General features: G+C 36.4%; 2 protein-coding genes across 5 annotated transcripts in view; both read right to left on the bottom strand.

The window, feature by feature from the left end:
- Positions 1-26,232, bottom strand: part of RFX3 (regulatory factor X3) — a 269,949-nt gene that overhangs the window by 195,854 nt on the left and 47,863 nt on the right. For 2 of the 4 annotated variants that reach the window (XM_036433932.2, XM_045580160.1), the window contains 2 exons: positions 24,541-24,599; positions 21,003-21,076 (listed from right to left, as the gene is read on the bottom strand). The exons of the other annotated variants lie outside the window; for them this stretch is intronic. In XM_036433932.2, the coding sequence (XP_036289825.1) occupies positions 21,003-21,036 (34 nt within the window). In that variant the 5' untranslated portion in view covers positions 21,037-21,076; positions 24,541-24,599. The remainder of the gene's footprint in view (positions 1-21,002; positions 21,077-24,540; positions 24,600-26,232) is intronic. 4 annotated transcript variants of the gene reach the window in all.
- Positions 885-1,312, bottom strand: LOC118716538 (protein CEBPZOS-like). The gene has a single exon (XM_036433935.2). It carries the CDS (start codon positions 1,305-1,307, stop codon positions 1,065-1,067), a length of 243 nt encoding a protein of 80 aa, XP_036289828.1. The 5' UTR covers positions 1,308-1,312; the 3' UTR covers positions 885-1,064.

The raw sequence follows: 26,232 nt of genomic DNA on the forward strand, positions 1-26,232 counted from the left end.
CTACACATATATACACAAATGTTTTAATAAGGAAACCACTCCGACATTTTGAGATATCCCTTTTATGACAAAGATCCCAGACAGTTCTTAAAAGCTGGAAGCTATAAATAAATGCAAGGGTATTTGTTCATCGGTACAAAGAATGCACCTTCCTTGTTCCAAACACTGCACTTGTATTAAAAAAAATCTACACCTGGAACATGATAGTGACAGTGATAGCACAAATTTTCAGGTCCTCTTCATATGAATTTCTCTTCAAATATGTCTATTTGATTCTCGACTAGTGTGATAACTTTACAAAACTATATGCAGTATTCTACATTAGTCACTATTACAGACCATTATAGATTCAGCCATCATTTCAGATGTCTAAGTTTTTTGAAAATCCTGATCCCCTCACCTAAACTATTAGCTTTCGCTTCCAGCTTTATTTAATATGCAAACATTATAGGCATGATTAATCCAAGTCAATGATAAAAATGATGAATAGGACAAAAATGAAAGAAAGAACCCTGTCATGTCACTGGAAATAGCTCTCCAAGCTAACATCAATCCATTCATCAATTTTTTTCAACCATCTATGATTCTACGTGTCTTCATAAAACAACCTCTAATTTAACCATTTATCTCATAATAATATCATAAGACATTTTATTCAAAGCGTTGCCAAAATAAACTTATTACATGGAAAAAATTACATAAGTTTAACATGATACATTCTTAAGTCAACTCCTATGAACTCTGGAGACCACTTCTTTTCTAGGTATATCTTCATGAACCCTTTTGTCTAAGGACCCATTAAAGAATTGTCCCAAAAATAGAAATGAAACCTACTAATCTTATAGTTGCAGAATTATACTTTTATCCCTTTTTTAAATAACTTTATTTATAAATAATAAACATACTTTCCATAAATTTCTTCACTGTTAGTCCAAAGAAACCTCTGGCTTAATTAGAATTTACATTTTTCCTTAAATATTCCAAAATCTATCCATGTCAACTTTGGAAATCTATTCGTGCCTGATACTATAAGATAGGGTAAACCGTGATCAGTGGCCAAATTTCTAACATTTGCTGTTCAACCATTTTTCTTGATCTTGCTCTCTGACTCCATACATTCCAGAATATTCAATGGATTTGTAATAAACTTCCAAGATGATGGGAAATTTCTTGCTCATTGTTTGCCTAAAATCTTTGCTTGTGTCCATCTTATTAAACGAAATAAATGCTCCAAAAACGCCCAGGAATTCAGCTACTAAAACTCCTTTAGAGATCTTCTTTGCCAGTGGTTCCAAAGTTCGGACCATTGTGAGCTGCTACATTTACCCTTTTTTAAAACAAACAAACAAAACAAAACAAAAAACAACATAAAAAAAGACGGTACCTTCTTGATCTTGTCTTTTGGCACCTCTGATGCTGGCCATGATTGCTCAAAGATCACCAAACCACTAATTTCTGTAAATTATTTAATCCGAGGGCATTAACTACTTAAGAGTCAAAGTGCTTTCTCATTACTGCTTCATTTTCCTCGGACTTTAATTCCCTTGCTATCAACATTAGTTCCTTAACTGAATTTGAATGTCATTTTCTTTTTTCTTTCAGTCTTTATTGTTGAAAGTATTGCATATGTCCTCTTTACTCCCCCATCGACCCCTTCTAGCCGCCTTTGCCTCCTGCCCCAGGCCTTCCCCTGCCCCTATTGTCTGTGTCCATGGATTATGCATATATGCATACAATTTCTTTGGATGATTCCTTCCCACCCATGCAACCACTCCCATCTTCCATTTTCTTTTGAAGTTGAAACCAATACAGGAGTTCCATAGTTCTGCCTTCACTTCAACATCAGTATTACACCATCTGTTTGAAATAGTAGTTTATACCTTTTCTAGTTTTTATGATCTGAGCATAACATGTGGTTGTTCTCAGCTTCTTCACAAGCCTCAGTTCATTTTAGGATTCAGACTCTTGTATGCTACTTCTCTTTAATATCACTCTTGTATTTGTGTTCACCCTTTATTTGCATATGAGAATCATTTGTGCTGTCATTCATCCATTCAATTAATGTTTTATTGCTTGCCAAATACAAGCAATTCTCTGAACTAGAGGAAAGTATACATAGATACCTCTGTTTTTTCTGTCTTCTATGAATTGAGAGAAAAAGTTGAGTTTTAGGCAAAAATATTGGCTTCTTTATTTCCAAGAGAAAAACGTAGGTGCTGCTTGAGCAGAGTGTAGAGCAACTAGCTGAAGTATGAAAAGGCTCCGGAAGTCTTCTTCAAGAAAATTATATCTGCGTTGACTCTTGAAAAGTAAGAAGCCATTCGAGGATGTGGAGAAAAAGGAACCCTCATACACTGCTGGTGGGAATGCAGACTGGTGCAGCCACTGTGAAGAACAGTATGGAGTTTCCTCAAACAGTTAAAAATGGAACTCCCATTTGACCCAGTGATCCTACTTCTAGGACCATATCCCAAGAAACCAGAAACACCAATCAGAAAGGATATATGCACCCCTAAGTTCATAGCAGCACAATTTACAATAGCTAATATTTGGAAACAGCCTAAGTGCCCATCAGCAGATGAGTGGATTAAAAAACTGTGGTACATCTACACAATGGAATACTACTACACCACTATAAAAAAGAAGGAACTTTTACCATTTGCAACGGCATGGATGGAACATTATGCTAAGCAAAATAAACCAGTAGGAGAAAGATAAATATCACATGATCTCACTCATATGTGGGATCAACATAATCTGATGAACAAGAATAGATCCAGAGACAAATGGGGGGAGGGGGGGCAGAGTAGAAAGCAACCAGAAGACTTATATGCATGCATATTAGCATAACCAATGGACACAGACATTGAGGTGGTGGGGGCTTGCCCAGGGTGGGAATGGCTGGGGGTGGAGGGCTGTCAATTGGGGGAAAAGGAAACATATGTAAAACTTTAGACCAGTGGTGGGCAAACTGATTAGTCAACAGAGCCAAATATCAACAGTACAACGATTGAAATTTCTTATGAGAGCCGAAAACAGACTTCTGCGCACAGGCCACAAAGTTTCAATCGTACTGTAAGTGCGTGCCTGCACATGGCATTTTGTGGAAGAGCCACACTCAAGAGGCCAGAAGGCTGCATGGAGCTTGTGAGCCGCAGTTTGCTGACCACTGCTTTAGACAATTTTAAAAAAAGTAAGTAGCCATTAAAAGATTGCAATTACGTGCAAAAGCATGCCAATATAAAAAGTACATTATTTTCATTCAAGACTGATTAACTGTATGTAGCTGAAATTTAAGATATATGGAGTACAAGAGAAGACCTGAAAATATGGAATCAGTTACAAAAGGCCTTGTAACCTAGAGAGTTCAACACATAGGATAAATAAAGTGGAGCAAAGGCTCCCTTCAGAATACTATATAGACATTAAAAGAAATCAAAGTGTATGCCCCAAAATATAGACAGATCTTTAAAACAATGCTGAGGACAAACAAAATGTCTACAGCATAATACCAGTAAAGCAAACTTAAAATACCTGCACATCCAGCATTTGTGTTCCCACAAAATAAATCTCATGTCTTATAGAGACACATACAAATAAAATGATTCAGATAAAAAATGAGAGTAGTTACCTATGGAGAGGAAATATAATAGGGATGGGAAATTGGCACAAAGGAATTTTTTTAAGGATATGAATCTGTTTGACATCCACAGACATTTTAAAAATGTATAGTATTCCTTAAAGAGAAGTTTTTAAATCTGGGAATGGCAAATTTTATTGTAATTTTTAGAAAACATGTGAAGTATACAGTCCTGTACCTATAGTTTCTTCTGGAGTCAAAAAGCAAGAATTTATTACCCTTTTTCTGCACATGCCGAGTAGATCTTTATCATTCTGTAAGAAAAGAATGAACTGCCAATAAGTAAAGATGGATGCAGAAGTTTTGAATATAAATGTAAGTGAAGACTAGGTTGGACAGAGTCAATTGCCACAAACACAGTATCTGAAAACTCAAATTTGGCTATCTTCTGGGAATATTATTTAAAATATTCTTGCACTGTGGTAGATTCTGGACTGAAAATAAATTCTAAGGTTGTTTTTTTTTGTTTTTTTTTTCCCCCAAGCTGAGTTTTGCTCCCATTTTCTTATAAGTGAGCCAAAGAGAGCAATGAAAAATTAAAACAAGGCCTTACTGAGTATATCTTGGGAGCTCATAGTAGAGAACTCTGTAACAAACTCAAGCCCTATCACTTGAGAGATGAATCTTACATTACCAAGAACTGCTTCATCTGTACAAACAGGCTTTCTATAGAACTGTAACTGAACGCTACAGGCAAGGAGCCAACGTTTTAAAATTTCATCAAGCTCTAGTGCCAGGTGATAACTGTTGGCTGTGACATGACTTATGCAACACACTTCATCTACTTATCTTAGAATCAGAGGAATTTTTCCAAAGTGCTCTCATTCAGATAAACAGGATGGTTTCTACCCCAAGCACATTTGTTAAAAGAGGAAAACACACCTGGGAAGTTCGAGGACAAGATCCTACTGATTAAATTCTGAGAATGAAGAACTTTAAAAACATGTAATTGGCATCTGCATGTGGTAATCCTTTATTGAGAAGACATTGTTTTTCATTTGGATTCAGAAAGCTAACTAGAAAGCAACCAGAATCAATATATATTTTAAAAATTGTAAGTGATATGTGCAAATAATACGTAATGTGGTCAACACTACTCTCTATTTATATAATCTTCTATTTCCATGGACATGCTCATGAGGGTCATGTGTCTATTTTCCTCTTTGGGGTATGTTCTTTGGCAATATGACAGGGCATCTTCTCCTCATGACTCTTCATGAAGTATCATTTCAGACACTATTTAGTTATCCAACATCTCATCCTACTATTTTCTTACCCACTCTACTTAAAATAAGGTATATTTTGATAGAAGGTAGAATTTAAAAGAGAGCATCTTCCAATAATGATGCTAATACAATTTTACTTTTTAAATATTATTACCTAAAGAAGATAATGTATAATATATTATTTATAGGTGATGAGATATGGATGTATACTAGCTCCATTCCTCTTTATAAAATATATGCTGCTTTTATAATCAATAAAGAAGGCTTAAACAACTATATAGTGTCATGATGGGAAAAAAATATAACAAAATCTCAATTTTAAAAGACAGTTATATATCGAAGAACCTTGGTCTGGGACCTTTCTCTTGCCTTCAGTCATTACCCAGGCCTACAATCCAACTTAGATATGAGTGCACTAACTCACTAGCTTTGTCATGGGATCTACAACAAACTGGACAATGGCAGGCAGGGGCTGAGAAAATCCAAAAGTTACAAATCACATACCTAGAAAAGACATTAAATCTATTCTGGGTTCTAAAATTAAAGTATACTAAAATGCTAAGTTTTCTTATAATAAGACATTAAATCAGCACCTCAGCAATTTCTGCTAAACTAAACGGTTTCAAATAAACAAATATTCTTGTACCTCAATATACTCATGCATGAAGAAATAATATTTATAACGTCACATAACAGATGTAACATTATTGTTACAAAAAGGTCCTTGTTCAATAAAAACATTTATCACCCTGATATTTGCCCAGTTTTCCTCTATGTTTTGCACTGATCATAGAAGATAAACTAACATTTTAAAACACAACAAATAACCCTAGCCAGTTTTGCTCAGTGGGTAGAGTGTTGGCCCATAAACTGAAGGGTTCCAGATTTTATTCTGGTCAAGGACATATACCTCAGTTGTAAACTAGTCCAAGGCCCTGACTCGGAATGCAACCAATCAATGTGTCTCTCTCACATCGATGTTTATCTCTCTGTTGTCTCTCCCCCTCCCTTCAACTCTCTTTAAATAAAATCAATTGAAAGTACCCTCAGATGAGGATTAACAACAATATAACTTTTAATGCTCAATTTTACTTTTCTTAGCATTAAACTTGAAACAGATACTGAAGTTTACTGTAAAACCTATTCATGTCACTTATTTACTTGATTCTCTGTACACCAAAACCGAGGCAGGATTCCACAGAATCTTAAAGCTAGTAACTTCCTCTCATCTTCCCAGGCTTACGAGTAATGTTAGGGGCTGAAAGAGTTCTCAAACAATATGTAATATCACTAATTACACTAAGAGGTGACAGTAGCTAGCTATAAGCTAAACATGTCCTTATCAAAAAGCTCTGAAACACTGTTCACTGTTTTTAGGTATACACACTTCTATTGATAGTTATAGAGGACAGTATCAGGCGTCTGTCTTCAAACTACGGCCCGCAGGCCACATGCGGCCCACAGAAGAGTCTGATCCGGCCCGCCAGGTTTTTTGGGCAGTGAGCGCAGCCGAGGTGTTACAGTAGGAATTAGTAGTTCATATAGTCCGGCCCTCCAGCTCTCTGAGGGACCGTGATCTGGCCCCCACTTTAAAAAGTTTGAGGACCCCTGAATCATTAACATGGTAAGCACCCAGCCTGTTTTGTCTTCCAGACAGAAAGTACAGTGTCAGTCCCTGGTGACTTGCATAGTGCTTAACATGTTAAAGAACCCATTTTCTAATGCACAACATATTCTAAATAATGAAAGCCTAATATGCACATTGTACCTTCGGGTAGTCCTTTTGACATACAGACCAGGAGTTCGACCACTTGCTATGACGTGTGCTGACCACTAGGGGGCAGCACAGGACACTGTGGGTGTTGGTGACATACTGTGACCTCTTGCCAGCTACCTGAGAGCAGGGGCGATGGGAACTGAAGTGCGGTGAGAATGCAGGGGGTCTGTAACGCTTGCTCTCACTCTCCCTGCCACCCTCCCCCCTGGGACGGGGACACCAGGGCTTGCATGCCGGGAAAGCCCCCACGCTCAGGTGTGGGAGCCCACGAGGAGCCCGACCCACACCCACGTGGCCTCTTTCGGGTGAGCCGGGCTGCAGCTGCCAGAACCACAGGGACCAGTCGGGTTTCCCCGTGGTTTTGTACAGGAGCAGGTCTGGGAGGCTGGCTGGGAGAGCGCGCACTGCCTGCCAGGTGTGGCACCACTGGGTGGTCTAGAGGCTCATGCTGCGCCCCAGCCGGCGGAGTCTGGCTGCGCTCCCTGCATCTCTGCATGGGGACTTGGGCTCCATGGCTCTGGAAGAGAGGCACCTGCAGGGCCTATGGGCCCAGGTGCTGCCCAGGGCCTAGGAGTCAGCTGGCCTTCCACACCAAATGCTCAAGTTTCCATCATTGGCCAGGCCTAGGGATTGCTCCCGTGTACAAATTTCATGCACCAGGCCTCTAGTTTTTGCAATATGTGCAACATAAAACCACAAACGCCTTCTAATGCTTCTATTATAGTCTCACTTTGATGTACTATTGCCAGAGAATAAGTTTTCTGGTAAAATCACAGGTCATCAGAATCTATAAAATCTGACATTTCCCAATAGATTATAACACCCATCCCTGATATTTACTATTTCTTTACTTTCTTTCTTTCACTAATATTCACTTTAAACATATATTATAGAAGTAGTCCCACTGCTGCCTTTAACAGAGCAATTTATAACTTTTTATGTCATTTTATACAGTAAATAAATGTAAATTCAACTCATGGGGCAAGATACTTCATAAAATATAATCATGCAAAGTATCAACAATATGCTTAATGATTCAGTTGTAGCTATTTATTTATAGTTACATATCAAATAATAATTTAGTTACAGCTACCTTATGTAATTATGTAGGTGGTATTTGCTACAATATGAGCACATAGCAAATTTATACAGGAGAAAAATTTCAAATTCATGATTGTTACAAGAGGGAAAATGAAAAGAATCTATTTAAGCCCCTCATGGAATTCTATTTCATATAATTTAAACTTTTTAGGTAGTTCTGAAATCTAATTACTCTAATAATGTGTTGCTTATCAAAGCAAGAATATGCTACATGATTTACAAGGCATAGAGTTTTTCCTCAGGGAGTTTATGGTCTAAGTTAGCTACATAAATATACATAACAAATTTTTAAAAACTCGTAGCCAAACTAAACATTTAATATTGTTGGAAATATATGAGAACAAAAATGTTCATGGCATGTTAACATAAATTATTTTTTATTATAATATTTAGTCATCTAATCCAATTTCCCAAATCTCCAAAACAAATCTAACCAATACTGTGTTAGTCAGTAAATAGAATTTGTCATTCTATCCTAAAGATCACAGAATGTGCTTTGGATGAAAATAGAACAGTTTTAACACCAACATAGAAAAAGCCAACCAATAAGGTCAAAGTAGCATTTTCATTAGAAATCAGGTAACAGACAAAAAGAGAAAAAGCATAAGATTATCTCAATTTGACATTCACTCATAAATAAAAACTCTCAGCAAACTAGAAACAGAATGGAACTTGCTCAACTTGAGAAAGGACTTGTACAGAGAACCTATAGCTAACAGCAGACATAATGGTGCAAATCAGAATATTTCCTTTCTAAGACCAGAAAGAGGCAAGGCTACCCTTCCTCACCATTTCTATTCAACACTGGAGGTCCTAATCAATGCAATAAGGTAAAAAAGATTAACACAAGGCAGAACAATTAGAAAAAAGTAAGTAAAACTGTCTTTATCTGCAGATAATGTGATTATCTTAGCAGAAAATCCTAAAGATTTTTTAAAGCTATTAGGAATAAGTACATTTAGTAGCATTATAAGATTAGAAGGTCAATATTTTCAACACCATCCATTTTGTAGCTCATACTAGCAAAGCTAGAATTTTATATAATGAAAGGCTAATATGCAAATAGACCAAATAGCCGAACAACTGGCTGCTATGATGTGCACTGACCACCAGGGGATAGAAGACGGGCTTACATCTGGCAAGCGCAGCAGAGGTGGCGGGAGCCTCTCCCACCTCCACGGCAGCTCTAAGGATGTCAGACTGTGGGAAGCAGGCCTAAGCCATCAGTCAAACATTCCCTGAGGGCTCCTGGACTGCAAAAGGGCCCAGGCTGGGATGAAGGCACCCTCAAAGTGTATGAATTTCATGCACCGGGCCCCTAGTGATATTCTAACATACAATATCATTTGTACTAATATAAAATATATGGTATATTTAGAGATATATGCAAACTTTAAAATATATGCAAGAATTATACACTGAAAACTAGACAACACTGGTAAAAGAAATCAAAGTCCTAAATAAATACACAGATATATCATATTCATGGATCATAATACCCAATATTGTTAAGATATTAATTTTTCTGAAATTGGCAGAGTCAATACAATTACAATTATACTCCCAGAAAAATGTGTGTGTTTTTTTTGTGTTTTTTTTATGGAATATGACAAACTAATTCTAAAAATTTATATGAAAATACAAAGGACCTGAAATAACCACAAAAAATTTAAAAGCAAGACAAAATGTGAGGAAATATATATAACCTAATTTTAAGATGATAAAGCTAGAATAATCAAGAATTGATGTAAAGATAGCCGGGACCGGTTTGGCTCAATGGATAGAGCGTTGGCTTGGGGACTGAAGGGTCCCGGGTTCGATTCCGGTCAAGGGCATGTACCTTGGTTGCGGGCATATCCCCAGTAGGGGGTGTGCAAGAGGCAGCTGATCGATGACTCTCTCTCATCGATGTTTCTGGCTCTCTATCTCTCTTCCTTCCTCTCTGTACAAAATCAATAAAATATATTTAAAAAAAAAAAGAATTGATGTAAAGATAGCAATAAAAGAATTGGAACAGAAATATATAAACATACCGTATTTTTCGGACCATAAGACGCTCTGGACCATAAGACGCACCAGTTTTTAGAGAAGGGAAATTAAGAAAAAAAGATTCTGAAACAAATAGTGTCCTAAAATATTTTATGTGCATTAAAACCCAACATCACAGTCATAAACACATGTAATCAACCCTGTAAAGTAAACAGCAGCATTTAGAACCATTTTAGAGCCGGGCAAGCACACAGAGACCACACAGAGCCGGGCAAGTAAAAAAACTTTTTTTTAAAAGTATATGTGTAGGCTATATTTGGACCATAAGACGCAGGGACTTTTCCCCCCCACTTCTGGGGGGAAAAAAGTGCATCTTATGGTCCGAAAAATACGGTATATATGGTCAGTTAATTTTCAATAAAGATGACAGAATAATTCAATAAAAAAATTAGTCTTTTTAAGAAATGGTGATTGAAATATTGATACTCATGAAAAGATACAAAATGACTCATCCTATCTAATAAAGACAGAACATGCAAATTGACCATCACTCAGCGACAAAGATGGTGGTGCCCACAGCCAATAAGGAGAGAATATGCAAATTGACATGACTAAGATTGGGGGGGGGGCAGATTCCTGCTATGAGAGAGGAGATGAAGGGGGATTGAAGGGAACTACAGGAGGATGGCAGAGTTGGAATGAAGGCGAAAGGCAACGGACAGAACAAAGGCTCAGATCCTGGGTGCCAGAGGGACGCCAGTTCCAGCCAGGGGAAGGAAGGCCTATTCTTGCATGAATCTTCATGCATTGGGCCTCTAATATCATATATAAAAATGAATTCAAAATTTATTATAGACCTACAGCTAATACAGGCTGGGGCAAAACTAGGTTTATAGTTATGAGTAAGCAGAACACAGTTATTCCTATATTATTTATTGTTGCATTATTTTCCATATGAACATTTATAAACCTACTTTTCACCCCAACCTGTATTATAAACTCAGAGACAAAAACATAAGACAATTTAAGTGACACTGGATTAGAACAAAATTTATAATACTCCACAAAAAGTTCAAAGAATAAAACTGATAAACAAACATGATAAAAATGAGACTTTTGTTCTTTGAAAATACACACTTAAGAAAATGAAAGCAACAAGTCCACAGACATGGGCGAAAGTTTGTAAGCCATATTTCTGAAAAAGTATTTGTATCCAAAAGATCTTAATATTAAAAAAACAAAACAAAACACACAACTCAATAAGGACACATAAAAAATAACATATTATTTTAAAATATATTGTAAATTATTTGGACTCTTTACAAAAGAAGATGTGCAAGTGAATAAGAATATGAAAAGATGCTCAACATCACTGGCCATTTAGAGAAATACAAATTAAAACTACAATAAGTCACCAATACATATTCACACGAACGATAGGTAAAATTAACGGCACTCTCAATACCATGTGATGGCAAGGATGTAGTGGAACTGGAACTCTTATATGTTAGCAGGGGGGATGTAAAATGATCCAACCACTTTGGAAAACAGTTTGTCAGTTACTTATATAAAATTAAACATACCCTTATCATACGACTCAACAGTCTCTCTCCTACTTAATTACCAAGTGAAGTAAAAATATATGCCAAAACAAACAGGTGTAATAAACATACATAACAGCTTTATTCATAATAGCCAAAAACTAGAAACCTGTACACAGAATAAGCAAAGCATTGGCATAGCTATGCAATGAAGTACTACTCAATAACAAAAAGTAACAAACTACATGAATCATGCACAGTTTAAAAAAGTCAGGTACAAAAAATATATACTGTATGATTCCATTTATATGAAATTACAGAAAAGGTGAGACAATGACTTAAAGCAGATCTGTGGTTGCCAGGGACCTATGGATAAGAAGAATGACTAAAAAGCAGAAACAAACTTTTGGAAGTGGTGGAAATATTCTATAACTTGACTGTGATAGGGGTACATGACTGTATACATTTGCCAGAATTCATCAAATTGTACATTTTAAGTCAATGAATTATACTGTATGTAAACTATACCTCAATAAAGCCAATAAAAATAAAAGTAATCAAATATATGTTGATTTGATTTGATTTGATTTGATCATACATTTGTAGGATTGTCTAATAACTTATCTATCCAAGAAATAAGTACAACTAGTTTGGATATGTAAAAAAAACAAACAAACAAACAAAAAAAAAACAGGAAAAAAAAAGTGTATCAGTGGAAAACTTAAAACTTGGTCTCTCATCCTCACAATTTCTCTGCCTTTTTCACTTTATGTTCACACAAAAAAACTCTATCAGCATATGAGATCTTGCTTACTAACTATGTACATATATTTTAAAGGATGTTTTATTGAAATAAAAGACTAACTGATGACAACACGTACATGAGTCTTTTGGAAAGATGGACCTTCCTCAAACCACTTACAACATGAAGCCTTTACCCTACAATTCAGAGTATCAGTGGTCTGTCAGCATCTTAGTATTTCCCCTTCTAACAACCTGCCAAGCCTTGTACTAAACTTCATCTACCAGCAAAGTTGGACTGGAATGAGCTATGAGAGACTTGACTAATCCTGAATAACAGGTTTGAAAAAGTTGAAGGAGCACAAGACTGACACAGATGTGACTATGTGAGCAACATTTTCAGTGAAGTAGACTATCTGAATTGAAGATTAGAGAGAAGTACAAGATAAGATTGGAAGATAAGATTTATTTATCCAAGACATATTTATTGGGTCCCTATTATATGCCAGACACAGTACAGAAATGAAGCCATATGGAAATCCTAGACTTAGGAATAAATCATAGGTAACATGGAAAGAACAAAGGTCATTGCTGCTCTTTGCGATGGCCAGTAGAGGCTGCCAATGTACAAGGACACATGGGGCTCTCCTCCTACCTCATGACACACAAGGACTTGTCACCAAAACAAAAAGCACTTCACTTTCATACTACAGCATAAAGCCCAGCTTTCTAGGCTCATCATAGAGCAATATTCAACAACAATCACCAAGTTGTACTTTTAACCACTGCTTCTGGGCCTATGTGACAGAAACAAAGGAACTGCAGAATATTCTGAGTACTTTTGAAAGATGATCACACTTAGCCACTCTCTGACCAAAAGAAACCACCAAGCTTTATACAATTACCTTTCTATTATAGAAAAGCTACCTCAAGTTATACATTTGAAAGTGGATATTTTTACTGAACAATAGCATAATGTACAGTCTTAAAATATTTGTTTAAATAGATGTATTATTTGGTTTCTTCAAATAAGGTGTATCAGTTACAGTTCAAGGAAATGTTCAGTTACTGGGTACAAATTCATAATTTGATCAATAATTTGGAAGTATCAATCTTAAACTTTAAACACTACTATGCTGAAAAAGAGTTTCCTAATATTTAGCAGTCAGGTGAGATTATGCCCATCTGAGCCCCTTACCCAGAACCAAGAACAAGACTCTCAAATACACCAAGGAGCAATCAAATTTTAAAATTCATTTTGTGAATCTGCTCTACAATTTTAACAATTATGTATCTAGCCCTTTTTGAGCTCCACACACTGCTGTTTCTTATAGAGAGGAACTCTGCTGTCAATCACCGCTTGTTTTTGCCACGCAAATATGTGCTGCAGCTTTCACTTGTCATTCCTATTATATGTAATGTAGGCAGCTTAGCACCAAATCAATTTAAGGAACTGCAAAAGTTAAATACATACATTATTATTATGATGACAGAAAAGGCAATGAATGTCTTGCAGCTCCATTTGCTTTCTTTGTTAAGGAAGAAAAAGCTAATTATCTGCAGCTGTCAACCGTGAAGTCCTAGACCTACTTAAGTCAACATTAGCTTTGGACAACTGAAAATATTTCTCATATTTTTGCCTGATTGTTTTCCTTTTGAAAAAGGTAAAACTACATATTGTATCCTTTTTCATAAGCAATTCATTGTAATATTTCAAACAACTGACTATCAATTTTTATAATATCCACTCTCCAAATAGTGTAACCAAAATTTAGACAGATATAAGCTTCTGCACGAAAAAGTCATATTAAAATTCAACTGAAAGCCCAGACTATTGGTTACAATGAAATTATTTTTAAGATGATCAAGGGAGAAATTCTACCCACTTATTTAATCAACAAAAAGAGAGAAAGGAAAACATCTCCCACAGTTGAAATACTGGTAAATGACAGGAGAGTCACAAGGAATCATAGGCACATATGTTTGTATATTTATTCTTTTTATCTACCAATCTTCAATTTTCCAACATAATCCTATTAGCATCTAGAAGTAAATAACAACTTGATTTTGAATTTTCTTTTCTCAGATTTTTAGGATCAACTTGAAATTTAAAAATCAGGAAAAAGATAAAATTATAACAAAACACACACAAAAAAGAAATAGTATAATTTAAGTAGCTACACTGTACCAGACTCTAAGTACATTTCCCAGGGTCTCCAAACTAGGATTGACAGGATCAAGTTTTCATCTCAACTCTGACAACAAAGCCCAGCTTCATTTCACAGCACAATATTACCTCCTCAGAGTTCTTCTCTGGCTTTACATTTTTAGAAAGCTATATCTCTCAAGATTGAGAGGTGACTGCCATCCTTTACAATCGCTGATGCTGGTGTATAAATATAAACATGGCATAAATGAGAAAAACAGAATTAGGAGGAAATCCTTAATCTTAAAATAAAAAGGATATGATTGATGACTTCAAGCGTCATTCTAATATTTTTTGGGTTACTTATTTTGCTAAGATATTAGGGAACAGCTAAGAAACTTCTGGTTATTTCTTTTCTAACTTTCTGAAATTTGTTCAGAACGTTATGTTATCAATAGTAATGCTATCTTAGTAATGTTATCTATAATTCCTACCCAATCATCCTATATAATAAAAGCCTAATAATCTCAGTGTCCGACCATTCAACCAGTCACTATGATGCACACTCACTACCAGGGGGCAGACGCTCTGACCAGGTTAGCTTGCTGCTGGGGTCTGGCCTGAAGTCCTCCCATGGTCGCCCACAGGAATCCTCCCGTAGTCCCTCCCCGCCCCGATCAAGCACAGGTGGAGTTCCCTGGCCTGGCCTGCATCCTCTCACAATCTGGGGCCCCTCGAGATATACTGCAGAGCTGGTTTTGGCCTGATCCCCACAGACCAGGCCAAGGGATGCCACCGGTACACTAATCTGTGCTCCAGGCCTCTAGTTGTTGTTGTTTTAATATTTTATTGATTTTTTTACAGAGAGGAAGGGAGAAGGATAGAGTCAGAAACATCTATGAGAGATAAGCATCGATCAGCTGCCTCCTGCACACCTCCCGCTGGGAATGTACCCGCAACCAAGGTACATGCCCTTGACCGGAATCTAACCTTCTTTCAGTATGTAGGCCAATGCTTTATCCACTGAGCCAAACCAGTTAGGGCCTATAGTTGTTTTATAAAAACTTTAAGAAAGCATTTTTACTAATGTAATTCTTATAACTCTGTGAGAGGGATTAGGTGAGAGGGCTCAAAACAACTGTGGTGACTTGGCCCAAATCACTAACTATACTAGATACAGAGTAATTGGAAATGCATGTTTATCCTATTCGTAACTTAGAACACTTCCATTACACAGTGGATGTAACCATAATAACAACATTCATTTGTACATCACCATAACTGTCACATGCCTTCCCCCCTCACCCCAAATTTGGTCCTTAGAACAACTTTGTAATGAAAGAATGCAAGTAACACTACGCTAGCCTCATTTTGCAAATAAGGAAAACTGAGACTCAGAATTTAACCATTTTACTGGAGGATCCTTACAGAAGCCTCAAACAGGCTGGCCGATGGACTCCAAGTCCAGTGCTTCTTTTGTTATTAAAAATTACTGTCTATTACATGTTGGCTTCAATATAGCTTTGAAACATTTCTATACCTACCCTGTGTAACCTGGTCTAAGTCTGAACTTTACTAAGTGTAACTGAACTCATGAAAGCATTTTGTTTATGCTTGTATGTGATATAGTAACTTATGTTTCTAATATAATAAGTTTATAATATAGAAACATATTTTATAAAAATATCTATCTGAAACTGTCAAAAAGATACCCAATTTTGAATGATCAAGAATAGGTTTCTAATTATTACAAAAATCCTACTTAAATCCCAAAAGAAAAAAAAAATGCCTAAATTGGCAGTCTGTTAAGTTGTAATCAGCCTTCTCCTTACTTACATCCACTTAATGGCACAGACAGTAGCACTAACTGCCTTTCTGTCTTTAATTCCTCAGAAACTCCCTACCCAAAGCACTGCCACTACTAAAGTGCAGAATGATCTCATTTAGTAAACCAGCTTCTTGCCCTTTCATTAGGCCCTAATCTAAATTACGGTATAAAGACATAAGGTTCTGTACTCATGACTGGCTCCTGATAAAGGGCACTGGTTTGCCATGTGGCCTGATGAAGTCCTAGGACACAGAAGGATCTTTTCTGGATTTTATCAGTCAATTTATGTTGAGCCAGAAAAATAAAATATAATCTTTGGCCATCTGGTTCTGTAACACTCTATATTTGTTTAGAAAGGTCATTGTTGTCAAGTTACTGAATGTTATCTCTGGAATTAACAGGAAGAGAGAAGTTTTTGAAAGCAGGCCAGAAATATTAAAGCACCGGATATTAAGGTGTAAAGTAGTAGTTAAAAGGTTGGGCTTTTAGTGTTAAACAGACTACTGTTCAAATCCCAACTCCATTACCTGCTAAATTATCTTGGGCAAGTCAGCCGTGTTCTTAGTCTGTTTTTCTCACAGATAAAAATATAGATAATGCCACTCTAGAAAGATTGTGTCTCTATAAAATGATAAAACACATACATATCACTAGCATCTAGTTACCATTCAAAACCTATTCTATAATTATTATGTGTAATTTGTGTCCTCAATTTAATTATGAACAAAGTTAAAATTGTCATTACTTTTATAAATACTTCTCCAGACAGAAGAGTAAAATTTAAACAGGCTCACAATTTATACTATGCATATCTAATATGTGGGATTAGAGCCTACCACTAACAAAAACTTTATTCCATCTTAAGTATTTAAGCAACATTCCTTCTTTCTTCATCAGCTTTAGCATCTATTATTTTGTTGGTGGAATGACTGATTTGCTGTGTCACTGAACAATGAAGACTAAGCAATATCAAATCCATATCTGAGCTATTTCAGTGGAACTAGTACTGCTGTTACTGAACAATGTACAATATCCTCATGCTATTATGCAATAGTTACTTTCTTAGCATTAGGTAGTTTTGAATTAATATTTCATAGCAGTACTACAGTCCAGCTATTGCAGTAACGAGATGATCCACAATTGATTCAGACAGGCTATTTAGGCCCTTTCCCTCTGTGAAATTAGCAATGTAGTTAAAAATATACAAATAATTAAAACAAATATTTTAAAAAGCAGCTCAATCAAAAATAATCCAGAATATAGCCAAAGAGCAATGTTTGCACTTCAGTAGGCCAGATTTCAGGATCTCAAAGGTGGGCAAATACTTCACCTGCACTTTGACAGGAATGGTCATCAGGATATGTGGAAATGAATTAGTCCCACACATGACTAGTTTCCCCCAAAATCAAAGTAGTACTATAAGACAGAGCAAAAGCCAGTCTCAGGCTGGGAAAGAACATTTTCATATGTTTTCTACTTCAAGAATTAGTTGCTTTACAAGAATTAGTTGCTACACTCCTGTTTGGAATCAAGAATAAAAAAATTAAATAAATAAATAAGTAAGTAAATAAATAAGAAGAATGAAAGGCATACATCTTTCATATGAACTACTTGGTGGGTTCTCTGCTTTCTTCATAATATTGACTCAGGAGATCTGAAAGTAATTAAAAACAAATTTCATCTTATATGCATACTAGAGGCCCAATGTACAAAAATTAATGCAAGAATGGGCCTTCTTTCCCCTGGCTGCTGGCACTGCCTTTGCTCCATCACCATGGTGACAAAGCAAGCATCCTGCCCCTGGCCGCTTGGCGGTTGTGTATGCAAATCAACCCACCACCTTTGTTGAGTTAATTTATATACTCACTCCTGATTGGCTGATGGGTGTCGAGAAGGTACGGTCGATTTGCATCTTTCTCTTTTATTAGTGCAGATATGCATGGCCCATGGAAATGGGCCAAGAAGACTACTTACAGACCAACAAAAAGTCTAAAACATGCATCAATTTACGGGCTATAAAAATAAATGGATCATAGAAATCTATAAACTTATACAATACACACACACACACACACACACACACACACACACACATATATATATATATATATATATATATATATATATATATATATATGTATCTGAGAAGCAATCTCGACCAGCCTTCACTTACCCAAATTATAGACCCTCACTTGCAATTTCCTCTCCAACCATCCCAACAGATGCCCATTGCAGGAAGAAAACTCAGTCTTTGAGCCATAGTGGGAGCCTCACAGTTCCACTCCCAAATGCTGAGCTGGAGTTTTGGAATAAATACTACTGGTTTGGGGAGAACATACAGCTCAGCATTTGGGAGTGGAACTGTGAGGGTCCCACTATAGCCCACAGACTGAGTTTTCTTCCTGCCATGGGCATTTGTTGGGATGTTTGGAGAGGAAATGGCAAGAGGGAGTCTATAATTTGGGTATGTGAAGGCTAGTCAAGATTGCTTCTCAGATATATATATCGGGTCGGACCTGCATTATCACCATTTGTCCATCATCCAGAACTGAAATATCATGGCTACATGTACACATAAGGAACTGTTTGACATTGAAATTGGCACTCAAAAGAACTGTTGGCCTAGAAAGAAACTCACTACAGACTGATTCATTTGCCTCTCAGCATAACCATTGTTGCTTGTTTCATTTTCGGTTCTTATAAGTGTATTTCTAGTATCACATGAACTCACTCATCTAGGGGAAATGATGAACAACATAGACTGATGAACAAGAATAGACCTGGAGACAAGGAAGCATGGATCAGACTATCGGATCTCAGAGGGAAGGTAGGCGAGGGTGGGGATAAGGGGAAGAGATCAACCAAAGGAATTGTGTGCATCCATATGAGTGTAACCAGTGGTCACAGACAACAGGGGAGTGGGGGAATTCTTGGGGAGGGGTTTGGGATGGAAATGAGGGGATAAGGACAAATATGTGATACATTAATCAATAAAGAAATTAAAATTAGCTAAATGATTAAACATCAGATAAACCATAAAAACAAAAATAAAGGGTATCTTTAAAAACTAAATCAAAAGCTTAAATAGATTTGATAAAGGCAAGTTATTACAAAACACTGCCTCCCTTCCTCCCTCCTTCACTTCCTCTCTCTCTAAAAATCAATGAAAACATATCCTAGAGTGAGGATTTAAAAAAGTACCACTGAGTATGAAATGCCCTTCACCTTCACTATTTGAAGGAAGGAAATTCTAACGTGATAGGCTCCTTGGTTAAAAGGCTTCCTAAAAAAACACAAGCTCACAATATTAATGAAGCCATAAAAATAAAAGGTAATTATCATTATAGTCCATTTACAGATGAGATTTCTGCCTCAGAGAGGATAAGACACATCAAAAGGTAAATCAACAAGTGGCAGAGTCAAAACTTTAATACATATTCAAAGTGTTTCTTTTTGTTCAATCTTACGATGTTACAGTATTGTCTTTAAAAGTGTCAGAGAGGTTAGAAGCAACTCTGAGGTCCTAATTCAATCCAAGCATATGCAAAACAGAAAATGCTGAAATATAAATAGCTGTGAGAACTAAATAGATTATAAGCATTATATCTGTTGTCTTGAACATAATAATAAACATCACCTATAAACTATACATACTATTAACTGGCTAGTCAGGATCATCAAATATACTAGAGGGTAGCTGGTCTTTGGCAGCACAACCCTACTCAGTAAGACATCTATGGAGATTGGCTGGCAGCAAGGTTCACAAGCAGATGATGCATGGAAACAACCATGTTCAGAGAGAGTTGAAGAACACATTAGGTATACACTGAAGTAATACACTCAATGTGGCATTTATGGACTGCTTGGAAACCAGAGCAGATAATCCACCTAGAGACAGCAATCACCATTTTGATGATGTTATTAAGGCAAGCAGTCCTTAAAAAGCAAAACAAAAACATTGGCCCCAAATGGTGTTCTAGAGTTTGATGTCAGGGAACAGTGTGAAGATTTGCAATAATTATAGGAAATTTCCTAAAATAACTATTCTGTTTCTTAAGAAAGTGAAAAATAAGTAAATAAAGGCCTTACATGTTAGCAGTAAGAATGATTAGGATGGCCAGTATAAAAAAAAATTTTATTTCTTAAAAAACAAAGTAACAAGTGTTGGTGAGGCTCTAGAGAAATTATAAACCTTGTATGCTGTTGGTGGGAATGTAAAATGGTGCAGCTATTATAAAAAATGGTATAAAAGTTTCTAAAAAAAATTAAAAACAGAATTGCTACACAATATAGCAATCTCATTTCTGGATATACTAGTACATCCCAGAAGAACTAAAATCAAGATTTCTAAGAGATATTTGTACACTCATGATCAATGCAGCATTATTCACAAGAGCCAAGATGTAAAAACAACCTAAATGTCCAATAAAAAAAATGTAGCATAAAATACAATTGAACAGAACTCAGCTTAAAAAAATAAAAGGGAATCTGTCATAAACTACAACATGATAAAGCTGAAGACATTATGCTAAGTAAAATAAGACAGTCACAAAAACACTCAGACTGCATAACTCCACTTACATAGAATATCTAAAGTACGGTAGCCAAACTCTTAGAAAGTAGAATAATGATTACCAGAGGCTGAGGGGAAGGGGAAAAGGGAATTATTCTTCAAAGGGAAGAGGGTTTCAGTTGTTAAGATGAAAGAGTTCTAGGGATCTGTGTGCAAACAGTTAACTCTATTGTACTGCACACTTAACATTGTTGATAAGGTTTTAAAAAATAATAAGAAATATGTCTTGAAAACTCTGGTAAGGTTAATAGAAGTGTTGGAGAGTTTTAATATAACTGAAGAAAAAAGTTTTCACATGAGTAGATTAAATTTAATCTTTGTCATCTCTTAATAATACCAATTTCTGTAATGGTTTCAATCTATGGTTTAAATTTATAATGAAAAGAAGGTATACCATATCAGAACTGTTCAGAAGTCTTTTAAAATCTTATTATTCTCACCCAGAGAGATGCTCCCAGTTGAGTGAGTCATCATTACTGATGCAACTATGCTTTATTCTTCAACTGTGCTGGGACTGAAAACAGATTGAGAAGTCATTTTTAAATGATAGTTTAGCTCATTTATAAGAAAATTCATTTGAAACACTTTTTCTATAATAAGGAAATTATATAAATATATTGTTTGATATAAGTAAACCTTCATACCAGAAAGCTAAACATGGGTTTAAGTTTCTAAAGGCATATGAGATCACATCTCCACTGGGCTGGATACCTTTGGAAAGCAGAACCAATAATATATGAAAAAGCAGACCAAAAAAAAAAAAAAAAAATACTTCTCAAGACTTCTGAAATATTCTGCCCAGGATATTTCTCTTTTCAACAGCCCTTTTTTATGTTCATTTATCTCCAGATCCTTTTTCCCCATTATCTTCTCTATCCTCCAAAGTCCTTTGTTCATCTTTCACCCCCCATTTTTAGAGGAAGAAAATAAATTTTCCATATTCAAATATCAGGAACAAAATCAAAGGAATCTCTCATTTCTGTATACTGCTGTTTCATCTCCAGGGAAACAAAGCCAATATTTAAGAACTAGGGTTAATAAAATCTTTTTGCATTGACTTGAAATTGGTGCATTTTTCTTATACCATATTTTAAAAATCTATTGAGAAGTGTCTAGTAGTATCATAAAATTAAGTCCTTAAGAGGCTCCATGAATCAAAATGTACTAGTGGTAAAAAATTATATAAATGCATGACTTAATGTGAAAAATACACCTTATAACCTCTATAAGAGAATATTTCAGTTCTCTAATATCATATATCCCTTAATCCCTGCCCCGTTTTGTGTTAGATATTTCCTATTGTAACCTTTTTATTCCTTGTTTCTTTCACTGAATTTCTGTTATTCCCTTAAGTGGCTGCATTTTACAATTAGCATTTTAACCTAAAACATACTAATTTAAATTTTAATAATATATAAAAAAAATTTCCTGTAGTATATCTCCATTCCCTTACCTTTCTTTCTATTATTGTCAAACTATAACTTTATATGTTAATAGAGGCCTGTTGCATGAAGATTCGTGCAATAGGCCTTCCATCCCCTGGCTGCTGGCACTGGTTTTCCTCCGGCACCTGGGACTCAGGCCTTCACTCTGGCCACAATGGAGAAGCCAAGCCTCGAGGCTAGGCTTCTCTGCTCCGGCCACAGTGAGGATTGGGTTCTCCACTCAGGCCAGCCTCTTCAGTCTTCACTCTGTGCCTGCATATGCAAATCAATCAGCCATCTTTGTTTGGTTAATTTGCATACCCACTCCTGATTGGCTGGTGGGCATCGTGGAAATGTGGCCAATTTGCATATTTCTTTTATTAGTGTAGATAAGCCCATCAACAAAGATTTATTATTACTGCTTCATGCAGTTGTCTTTTAAAACAGGACAGAAAAGTTACAAAGAAAAAAAATGGTACTTTTAAAATAATTTCTATGTTGACTGATATTCTCTTTAGCAGGACATCATTCTTATACCTTTCTTTAATTCTTTACATGGTATCATTTAGTTCTTTGAACATATTTATAAAAACTGACTTAAAGTCTTTGTCTATTAAGCCCAAATCTGAGATCCCGAAGGGACATTATTTCTGTTGGCTGATGTTTGTGTTCGTCTTTCCTGTGTATGTAGCATACTTTCCTATTTCATGAATGACTCAATATTTTGTTGAAAACTGAATATTTTAGATCATGTATTTTAACAACTGTAGTATCAAATTCTCCACACTGCCCCACCAAGATTTTTTAACACTGATTTTGTTTTTATTGATAATGCTTATTTGTTTAGCACTTTTATGAACTAATTTTGTAGATTCTGTATTCCCTGTAGAGTGCTGGCCACTGCTCTACTAATTTTTTTTTTTAAGTTCTTATTATATTTAAGCCTAGCTTCTTAGGAGTCATACTAGATCAGTATAACTTAGTGGTCAACCAATGATTAGTTAGGGCAGTGATTGGCAAACCGCGGCTCTCGAGCCACATGCAGCTCTTTGGCACCTTGAGTGTGGTTTGGCCAAAATCAGGTCAAAAACCGACTTCTAAGCATGAGTCACAAAGTTTCAATTGCATTGTACATGCCCATCTGCATGTGGTCTTTTGTGGAAGAGCCACACTCAAGGGGCCAAAGAGCCGCATGTGGCTCACGAGCCGCGGTTTGCCAACCACTGGGTTAGAAGATTTCCTTAAATGCTTGCCTGTATGTCTTCCATGCTTTGCCCAAGAAATTCTACCAGTAGTCACACCTTTGAAATTCAGGCAATTTATAAGACAGCCCTAGCATTCTTTTTCTACTTACATAAAACCTCAGCCATAGGTGATCTCCTTCCCCAGGTCTTTCCTGGGCATGTGCACACCTTTGCACACTGTGCAACCTTTCAGATTCCCATGAATATGTTGGAGCTTTTCAAAATACTCTTGGGTTGGCTAATTCTCGTAGATTTCCTTTTAAAATCCGGGGCAGACTCTTATTTGCCCCAAATGAAATCACAGCTTTAAGCAGTGGATATGTTGCCAACAGTTGCTGTTGTTTCAGCAAAGCCGTGAAGGTAGGCCTTTTCTTCCCCCAACTGGGCTGAGCTCTGAGTCAAATCAAATAGTCAACCACTCTCTGAGAACAGAGTTTTCCTAGGGAGCTGCAAGCTTGGAAAACATATCAACTGTGCTTCGGAGCTGGTGATTTTAATGAATATCCAAAAGTGGTCATATCTCTCCACTGTCTGTAATGCTGCCAGCTTTTGCTATAGCACTAAGCTGGGGAAAGAGGAAAGATTGAAATCGCCTCAAGTTAAAATGTCACAGACTCCACTGTCTTCTCATGGTTCAGTAGTTTTCTCCTGGGCCAGGGATTTTCAGTTCATTCTCTGGTTAACTGTCAGAATTTTGAAATGGTTGGTTGTAATTGTTTTGTCCATGTTTTTGTTGTTTTAGAGGGAGAGCAAATAAGTGAATGTGAAAGACAATCAATCTTGAGAATTTTAAATCTATCATCTTATAATTTTTAACACAAAAAGCATTTTAACAAAAAATGTTTTAAAAATTATACTTATAAATTTTGGGATCATTGATTCTTATCTCTAGTAGAAACATGGGGGGGGGGAACCTATTTAAATATTTAAAGTTAAATAGGAGAGACTCTAATCTGTGGGAGGGAAAAATAAACTGTATGAGCAATGGCTCAATATATTCCCTGCTAACTAATATGTAAATGATAAAAAATAAGGTGACTCCTGGTCTTAGATCCAATCTCAGCCTCAAAAGACTTGGCCAAGTCTTTTCTGGACAACAGAAATAAGTGCAAGTGTGGAAAAAAGACTACTCCATCTTGTCTTACTTGGCTGACCCAGGCCAAATCCAATTCAACTCTGACAGGGAGAAAAGAGTCACAGGACTGGGAGTAAGAAATTTAATGGAAAAGAGGAGTCAGAGCCCAGATCACAGAAAGCACCCTGTTGCCTGAGATCTCTCTGAAGAGAATCAGTATGGAGAGATTGTTTACCTCAGATTCACCCAAGTATCAGCCAAACCCATGTAGTTGTGGAAGAGTAAGGTGAGCTTCTGTAAAGGAAAAGAATTATTTATTACTATTATCTCTCTTCAATATTGCATGATATTTGCAAGCTATAGAAAGCCCAAAACTGTCAAAAGAGGACAAGCAAAGTAAATATCCTTTAGCAAAAGTTTTGTTTTCAAGAACAGTTATGCTTCTTTTTGCTTTTTATATTGTTGTGTAACAAAACATCCCAAAACTTACTTGCTCAAGAAAACAACCATTTTATTTGTTCATAATGCTGCAGGCTAAGTTGGGCTTACTAGGCAATTCTGATTCTCTTGCTGATGGTCATTCGTGATTGCTTTTAGCAGGCAGTGGGGAGGTGGGCTCAGCTAGAATACTAGGGTAACTAGGTTGCTCTTTCCATGCAATCTCAGGGCCTCTGTCTCCATGTGAACTCTTTTCCCAATGGTCTCTCTGGGAAGGGAACCAGATTTCTTACATGATAATTCAGGTCTCCCCAAAACACTAAAGCCAATGCTACTTGGTCTTCTTAGGGCTTACATCCAGACCTGGAAGAGTTTAATTCTGTGGCATTCTGTTTTGTAAAGTAAGCTACTGGCCCAGTCCAGATTGAAAGGAAAGGATCTTTGCACAGGAAAGAATATCCCAAGATGTGATTCACTTATAACCACCATCAATGCTACAGAACAGCAATTTTCAACTGGTATGCTGCAAGGATCTCTGAAACATGCAACACCTAACTAGTCAGGGGTACTGACCTCTTTTCCTTTAGATTGTCAAATTTCAAACAAACAAACAAACAAACAACCCACCACAATCAATACAATCATAACTATCGGTATGAATGCCCTGTCTTGAACCATAAATATATAGGTTATAATAATCCAGTTGCATCTTATTGATCACATCACATAATAAGGTTGCATCTGAATAGCTAATTCTTGGTACCAGAAATGCTTATATACAAGTATAGGAAGATGATTTTTAGAAAGTCACTTTGGAACAAAAAGATAATTACTACTTTTTTATATCAATCAAAATTATACATATAATTTTGTCAGATCAGCAAAAATTATTTTTTGGTGTGCTACAAAATTTTAGTAGTTTGTGTATGCCATAAGATTTTTTAAAAAGGTTAAAAATAACAGCTATAGGGAGCATTTGAGATCTTGCTCCCAAGCATATGTTATCTGTTTGGCTCAAATAAACTTTTTATTTTTTCTCTTTCTTCCTCTCTTTCTTCCTCTCTCTCTCTCCCCCACCCCCTCTCTCTCCCCCTTTCTTCCCTTTCTTTCTTCTCTCCCTTCTTCCTTCCCTTCCTCCCTCCCTCCCTCTTTCCCTTGATCCTTTTTTCTTTCCTTTTTATTTTTCTTTAAATCACTGATATAGACAACTAAGACATTAAGGCCAACGTTCAGGTGACTGAAATGGGAGCAACACAAAAAACTATAAAATGGCTAAACCTATTATAAATGAAGACTGGGCAATTTTAGTCAGACTAGAGGCCAGGTGCATAAAATTCGTACATGGGGGAGGGGAGTCTCCTCAGCCAAGCCTCTACCTTCTCCAATCAGGGACCTCTTGGGGGATGTCCAACTGCTAGTTTAAACTTGCAGCCAGACATCCCTCTCACTCTCTCACAATCCGGGACCACTGGCTCCTAAATGCTCATCT

This window comes from Pipistrellus kuhlii, unplaced genomic scaffold (genome assembly GCF_014108245.1).
Source record: "Pipistrellus kuhlii isolate mPipKuh1 unplaced genomic scaffold, mPipKuh1.p scaffold_m20_p_12, whole genome shotgun sequence".
Lineage (NCBI taxonomy): Eukaryota > Metazoa > Chordata > Mammalia > Chiroptera > Vespertilionidae > Pipistrellus > Pipistrellus kuhlii.